The sequence below is a fragment of the Acinonyx jubatus genome, chromosome A2 (assembly GCF_027475565.1).
Source record: "Acinonyx jubatus isolate Ajub_Pintada_27869175 chromosome A2, VMU_Ajub_asm_v1.0, whole genome shotgun sequence".
NCBI classification, from domain to species: domain Eukaryota; kingdom Metazoa; phylum Chordata; class Mammalia; order Carnivora; family Felidae; genus Acinonyx; species Acinonyx jubatus.
In genome coordinates, this window is record NC_069383.1 from 140,143,048 (window position 1) to 140,150,947 (window position 7,900).

The 7,900-nt window shown below is 49.7% G+C and overlaps 1 protein-coding gene across 6 annotated transcripts in view; it reads right to left on the reverse strand.

Annotated features, from left to right (window-relative positions):
• Positions 1–1,683, reverse strand: part of FLNB (filamin B) — a 140,232-nt gene extending 138,549 nt beyond the window's left edge. For all 6 annotated transcript variants that reach the window (XM_015065296.3, XM_027039074.2, XM_015065294.3 and 3 more), the window contains exon 1: positions 1,207–1,683. In XM_015065296.3, coding sequence (XP_014920782.3) covers positions 1,207–1,498 — 292 coding nt within the window. In that variant the 5' untranslated portion in view covers positions 1,499–1,683. The remainder of the gene's footprint in view (positions 1–1,206) is intronic.
• Between the last annotated feature and the right edge of the window lie 6,217 nt (positions 1,684–7,900).

Consider the following 7,900-nt stretch of genomic DNA (forward strand, 5'->3'; position numbering starts at 1 on the left):
ACTTTCTCTGCCCATCCACGCTATGTACACACTACATCCTCTGTACACATAAAAGTGCACACACGCACCCACATAACTACACACCCCTTCCCCCTACAGTCACAGCCCACGCCCTCAGCAGCCTTGTGGCTTTCCTGGAAGCTTTCAACTACCCCAGGTCCTAGCGGGGACCTGACCCTCATTCTCTCTTCCCAGCAGAGGGGAGCGGAACCTGACACCAACTCCCTCCCCCTTCTCAGGAAGACCCTGGTGTGGGGAAGGATAGGAGAGGAAGGCAAAGTCTCCTTTCATTGTACCCGCTTCCCTTCCATTCTCAGCGAGACTCTTCCTACTTCCAAGACCTTGGACAAGTCGATTAACTTTCTGGACCTCCCTCCTTGTCTGTAAAGTAGGTCTAAGGACACCCCAACTCCCAGCTTGTGTAAGGACTGAGAACTTGGAAGGCTGCTGGCACACAGCACGCACAGGTTTGGGCTCTCCCTACAAAACAGTAGTTACTATACCACTACCGTCCCTAAATGATCACTTCGGCGGCAGAGCTGGCTCACCCCAAGGCACCCAGCCAGAGCTGAGCTGGGAGCAGAGGGAGAGAGGAGGACACCCCCCCCCCCCCCCCGCAGCTCCCCTTCCCACCTCGGGGCCCACACCCAAGCCAGAGACGGCGGGGGAGGGTAACAGGTCGCCGTCCCCACCTGAGCGGAGAGGCCCCAGGCTCGGAGAACTGTCCCTCCCCAAGTCTCCCGCCAGGCGTCAGAGCCACCGCCCGTTCGTCAGCCGCTGAGCGCACCAACCTGGGCGCAGCGGGGTGAGCGTTTTGGGGAACATCTGAGCGGGGCCCCACTTCTGTGGACTGTGGACCAGAGGTTTCCAGCTCCCCCTCAGGGGCACCGCGGGTGCGGAAAACATGCCACAGCCCCAGCTCTCCCCGTGCAGCCCCAACCCAAGCCCAGGATCCACAGCCCCCCAAGGACGCACAGCGAGGCCATCACACAAAGTCCTAGCCCAGGAAAAGGCACTGGGAAGGAGACCTAGGTCTCCTGCGTCCCCACTCCCGGGAGGACAACGCACCCCGCTTCAGCGCCCACACCCAGCCCGCGGCTGCTGGGCGCGGTGGGGGCGCGCGGCAGGGGGACCCAGGCTTCCCCCCGGCGCACGCGCGGGGGCGGGAGGGTACACCTCGGCGCCCGGCTGGGCCAGGGCACTCACCGATGGACACGAGCTTGATGCTCTCACGGTCCAGGAACTCGAGGGCCACGGACACGTTCTCCAGCTGCATCTGGCGGAAGGTGGGCCGCTGGTGGTACTTGCGGTACATGCGTTTCTGGCTGAGCACTTCGAGCAGCGCGATGAGCCGCAGCCCATCGCTCAGGTCGGTCTGCAGGTTCCCGATGCGTTTGTTCACACACTTGAGGTGCTCGTTGCACCAACGCGTGAAGGTGTTCTGCTGGATCTTCTTCCACGGCGCGTCCTCCGCCAGGTCCTTCTCAGTTACCGGCATCCTGGCGGCGGGGAGAGCGCAAAGCGCAGCGACTGCCCGGGACTGGCGTCGGGAGGCCCAAGGGCCGAGGGAGCGAGAACCGAAGCGGAGCGGGAGCGGGGCTCGAACTCGCTGCTACTAGAGCCGCGGCCGGGACTGCTCTGCAGCCGCCTGCCCCTCGCCGCGCGAGGCGTCTGGACCCGCGCCTGCGCACTGAGCCGACCCGCCCTCGAGGCCCCGCCCCGTCCCAACCCCTCGGCGGGCGTTCCCGGACCACGCTCGCCCCCTGCGGTCCCAAGCGTGCACTGCACCCCACGGCCGGCAAGGTGTCCAGGGACCCCGTGCTCGGTGCTCACTACCTAGGCGAAAAGGAAGCCAGTGGGGAGACATTGGCTTAAGAAGAAGGTCACCGGAGTAAGGGGCGTTCAGGATGGGCGGGAGCGGCGGCGTGGGCCATGAGAGAGGGGAGTGAGGGGAGTAAGTAGTACTTGGTCCACGTATAGGTTCGGTAAGGTTCAATAAAGGTTTTTATTGACCTCCTGCTGTGTGCCAGACAAAAGTGTTAGGCACTGGAGGACACGGAGAAGGAATGGACACTTTACTATTTGTATCAGTTAAATTCACGTGAATTATAATAGTGTCATCAGTAGCATTTACTGAGTGCCTATTGTGTGGGAGGCCCTCTTAGCACTTGAGAACTAATGGTAAATAAAACAAACATTCCCTGGCTCCTGGGTGGCTTAGTCCTTAAGCGTCCACTCTTGGTTTCACTCTGGTCATGATCTCACAGTTTCTTGGGTTAGAGCCCCACTTTGTTAGTGCAGAACCTGCTTGGGATTCTCCCTTTCTCTGCTCCTCCCCACTCTCGATGTCTCTTTCTCTCTCAAAATAAATAAATAAACAAAAAAAATTTTTTTTAAATAAGACAAACTTATTCCTTGACCTTGAGGAATTCATACAGTAATGGGCGAGAAAAGTACAAATCAACTATCACAAACAGCTTAGTAGTAGTAATAGAAATGAATAATTTGCAGTGCATATCAGTTTACTAATGCTGCTGTAGCAACTTACCAAAACTTTGTCTTTAAAAAGCCACAAATTTATTATCTTGCAGTTCTGTAGCTTAGATATCCCTCATGGGTTTCACTGAACTAAAATCAAGGTGTTGGCAGGATGCATTCCTTACTGTAGGCTTAGGGAAGAATCTGTTTCCTTGCCTTTTCCAACTCCTAGAAACCTCCCTCATTCCTTGGCTGTGGCCTCTTCCTCCATCTTCAAAGCCAGCAACATCAGGCTGAGTCTTTCTCACACCGTCATCTCTCTGGTTCTCCATAGTCACATCTTCCTCTTTTAAAGACCCTTGTGATTCCATCCGGACAGTTAGTTAACCCAGGATATTTTTAGATCCACTGATTAGCAATCTTAATCCCATCTACAGCCTTAATTCCTCTTTGCCATGTAAGTCATATTGACAGGTTCCGGAAATTAGGATTTGGACATCTTTAAGGGCTGTTATTCTGCCTACAAACACCATATATTGAGTACCTGCTGTGTACTCATCCAGGCCCTGTGCTAGGTTCTGGGATATAGCAGAAACTCAGGCCAGACCTCTACTGTCAAAAGCTGAATAATTGTAAAAGTAGCAGCTAGCTTTTCCTGAGTACCTGCTCTGCCCCTGTGCTAAGAGCTGTGCTAAACAGTTCCTTGGCTATTGGCCACACCTGACAAGAGTTAACTGGGAGGTTAAGGGACTTGCCCAAGGCATACAGTACAAACAGGACTGGAATGCAGGTGTGTAAGAAAAGCACAGAGTGTCCTGGGGCCAAGAAGAGACCCATAACCCAGGTTTAGGGACAGGGGTCTTCCTGGGGAATCTGAGTTGGGCAGGATGGAGGTCAAGGGCTTCCAGCCTGAGGGTTGCCCAGGAGAAGCCAGCAGATTTGTGGTTGTAACATTTATACAAACAAGTCATTTGCATACAACACTGAAGTGCTTTGTTCAGACAGATTGCCTCACTCACTGGAATGCTCAAAACAGCCGGGGGGTTGGGGGAGAGTGGATTACCTGGCCCTGGCCCATAGTAGGGACAAAATAGCTATTTGAAGGACCATTCCACTCCTTCAGTGATTAAAGAGATTTGCTAGAAGTCAGCTGGTATGGACTAGGCAATGCTGGTCTTGAATCTGATTCTAACTCCAAAGTCTGCACTATGTCTAAAGGCCCCCTGAGAACCCTGTTCTCAGTCTGGGTTTTGCCTTTGTTCACACCATCTGAGCACCAAAATCACTAGAGGCAGTGTTGGTAACCTTTGCCTCCCTCATACCCAAGTTTCCTGGTTCCCCATGCTTTCTCCACCCAAACTCATCCATCAAAACTTATCAGTCAGTGTCTCACGCCCCAAGGCACCTGCTCCCTGCCAGGGAAGATTGGAGCTAATGGAGAAAGGGGGCTAAGGCCCCCTTTCCCATATAATTGTTTTCATCAGGTCTTGACACAAATAACTAAATAATTCTGCATGTAAAATATCCAGTACACTTCACCCAGAGCTGAGACACCCCATTTTAGGACAAGTCTAGTGATTCTCTCTACCCAGTCAGAAGAAACCAAAGAGTTCTCCAGGGAACAATTCATGGGAGATGAAGGGGCCTCGGCAATCACGGTAGAGGTAGAGGTCAGTGGCTTGAGAACTGAGGAGAGGAAGCACACAAAGTCTTCAGATGACTCCTCATCAATATTTGATAAAAGAAAAGGGCTGAACAACTCAGGTAGACATTTCTGCAGGTAGCATTTTAGCTAGTACATTTCATAGTTTTGCCCAACAAGGCCTTCATTTAACAAATACCCAATCCCGGTTTTCTAAATTCTGTCCTAGCCTTCTCTGATCTCTTGGTATAGAACTGTCCAAAGTGGAAGAGTGTAAAGCAGCGAAAAGCCCAGGCTTTGAGTGTGACTTTTGGCTATTCTGGCTTTGTGATCTTGAACAAATAGCCTCTGCAAGCTCCAGTCTTCTGGTCTAGGTAGTGGAGGTAACACACCTCTTCCTAGGGTGCTTCGATAAGGCAAGCAAAACTCTTAGCATAGTGCCTGGCACACAATAAGCACTCTATAAAGGTAGCTGGAAACCAGGCAAAATTAAGAGACCTCACTACCAGTCCCTGAAAAAGCCGGAATTAGCTGTATTTTCCCTAGCTGACTCTAGCATGTCTCTGTAAAAAGCCATGGCTCCCCTCTATGTCTGTTACTCACAGATATGCTGACACCAATCTGCTGCAGCCCCGAGAGATCCCAGTCAGAATAAACCGACTGAGAAAACACAAGTAGAGCCATCACCCCTACAGGTCAGCGTAGACCTGGCAGGACAGCAGCAGATGCGCAGACACCCACGAGGAGAAGACTGGCTGAACTTGAGGATAAACACCGGTGGAAGACTGAAGCACTATGAGTCTACTTCTCAACGTTGTACAAGTCGCCGGATCAGTGGGATGGAAAGTTCACCTGATCACCTCCATGCTTTTGCTCAGACAGTTCCCTCTGCCTAGAATGCTCTCATCTCTCCTTTCAACATGGGAAACCCATGCCTGTCCTTTAGTCTTCACTCTCTCTCTCTCTCTCTCTCTTTTTTTTTAATGTTTATTTTTGAGAGAGAGAGAGAGAGAGCAGGGAAGGGGCAGAGGGCAAGGAGGACAGAGGATCCAACGCTAACAGCAGAGAGCATGATGCGAGGCTCGAACTCAAGAACCGTGAGATCATGACCAGACCCAAAGTCTGATACTTAACCCACCGAGCCACCCAGGAGCCCCTAGTCCCTCACTCTTACAGCCCTTGCAGTCACACCACCTATTTTATGCTAAGGTTTAGTTGCTGTTTTCTGTGCCACTTGTTGAAGGAGGGCAACTGTCACATCTGTCTCCTGGCAGGGTGTAGGCTGGGGTTTAAGACCTAATAGAACCTATACTGTCTAATAAAAATATCATGAGAGCCACATTATAATTTTTTTCCACAATATAATTTTTAATTTTCTAGTAACGCTTAAAAGTTAAATGTCACTTTAAAAGAAACAGGTGAAATTACTTACAATAATATATTTTAACCAATAATAAGATGACCAACTCAGGGCACCTGAGTGCCTCAGTTGGTTAAGCGTCAGACTTCAGCTCAGGTCATGATCTCACGATTGTGTGGGTTTGAGCCCCATATCAGGCTCTGTGTTGACAGCATGGAGCCTGCTTAGGATTCTCTCTCTCTCTCTCTCTCTCTCTCTCTCTCTCTGCCCTTCCGCCATCTCTCTCAAAATAAATAAATAAACTTAAAAAAATAAGATGACCAACTGTCCTTATTTGCCCAAGACTAAGGGGTTTCTTGGGTTGCAGGCCTTTCATTTCAGTCCTAAAACCAGGAATGCCTGTGGCAACTAGAACAAGTTGATCACTTTACCCAATATATCTGAAAAGTTATAATTTTCAGATATACAATTAATATTTTTAAATATATTACTGTCTTTGAAGTCCGACATGTGTTTTATACCTACAGCATGTCTTTTTTAAAAAAAATATTTGTTTGGGTCGCCTGGGTGGTTCAATCAGTTAAATGATTGACTTCTGCTCAGGTAATGATCTCACAGTTCCGTGAGTTCGAGACCCACGTCAGGCTCTGTGTGGACAACTCAGAGCCTGGAGCCTGCTTCAGATTCTGTGTCTCCCTCTCTTTCTGTCCCTCCCCCCACTCAAGCTCTGTCTTTCTCTCTCTCAAAAATAAATATACATTAAAAAAATTTTTTTAATTAAAAATAGTTGTTTATTTAAGTAATCTCTACATCCAACATGGGGCTCAAACTCACGACCCTGAGACCAAGAGTTGCATTCTTCTCTGATGGAGCCAGCCAGGTGCCCTGCTTATAGCATGTCTTAATTCAGACTCGGCACATTGCCAACGCTCAATAGCTGCCTTTAGCTACTGGGGGTTATCATATTGAACAACGCAGGTATAGAGATATACTTGATATTACAATAAACCAGTTAATAAGCTAGAGACACATAACACTCTTACTAGGGTCCTGATCTTGGAATCCTGCCCCTATGTGTGAAACCCACCTCCACACTTCAGGATCCACAGCTCTGTGAAAGGGGTCCCAGGTGAACCTGGATTCTGTGGTTTCTTGGTGTCCTGGGGTCCACTGCTATGGTAGCATGCCAGAGTATTCGTAACAGTAAAAACAGTAAAATAAATAATAATAATAGAAGCTTCCTTTTCTTGAGTACTGCCATTTTCTCTTTTTCTTTTCTTTTTTTTTTTTTTTTTTTTAACATTTATTCATTTTTAAGAGACAGAGCACAAACAGAGGAGGGTCAGAGAGAGAAACACAGAATCCAAAGCAGGCTCCAGGCTCCAAGCTGCCAGCACAGAGCCTGATGCAGGGCTCAAACCCACCAACCGCGAGATCATGACCTGAGCCAAAGTCAGATGCCTAACCTACTGAGCCACCCAGGCGCCCCTTCTCATTTAATCATTATAACAACCCCAGGTGATGTTGTTATTATTTCCATTTTACAGGTAAGGAAATTGGGGCTGAGAGAAATAATCATATGCCTAAGGTCACAGAGTGCTAAACTGGATACTAAGTCTAAGGAAGGGCTAAGAAAGACAATAGTCAAGATTAAGAGCAGGGAGCTGGGGTTGCCTGTAACCTACATTAACCATGTACCTTTGGAGGGTTTCTGACAAATGAGAAGCCATGTGCAAAGCACTTAGCATGTATCTGTGAGAGAGCTACCGACGTGATTATGATATGACAATGTCTGTTAATGTCATGATTACGCTACGAGTGGACATCAAAGAGCAAAGACTGAAAGTTTCCAAAGGGAACAGAGATGGAGAACGAGGACTTGCAAAATGAACTGACGTCCTCCCCAGTTACATCTTTGCCCCAGGGCGGGGGCCTTCTCAGTTGTAATTTTACACCGAGGTCCACACCCTGCCAGAACGAAAGAGGAGCAAACTGTACGTGAGAACATTTGCTCTGCCTCCATCCCCTCAAGGAAGAGGAGCTGGTTCTCTCAGCAGCAACTGGAGAGGGAAGAGGGCTCACCCTCCACCCCCAGCCCCTGCTGCAGAGGTCCTGGGGCCATGTGCGTGGGTGCTGGGGAAGCAGGTCTTCTCCCAACGGGGTGGCAAAAGCAGGGGCTGTTTGAAGGACCAGCCAGCCCTGCCCTAAGAGAAGCTGAGGGTGCTGGTAGGCAGGATGCTCAGAGAAGGCACCCCGCTCTCCCACTCACCCACTGACTAAGGTGGAGTTCAAAATGGAATGAATGAGCGACGTTCACGAGAGCCATTCTTTCCTGGACTCACTCAACGGGCTATGTGACTGTGATTTTATCGACATTCCCTCCTTGAATCCTATAGCTGTAGTACATGGCCACTTCCCTG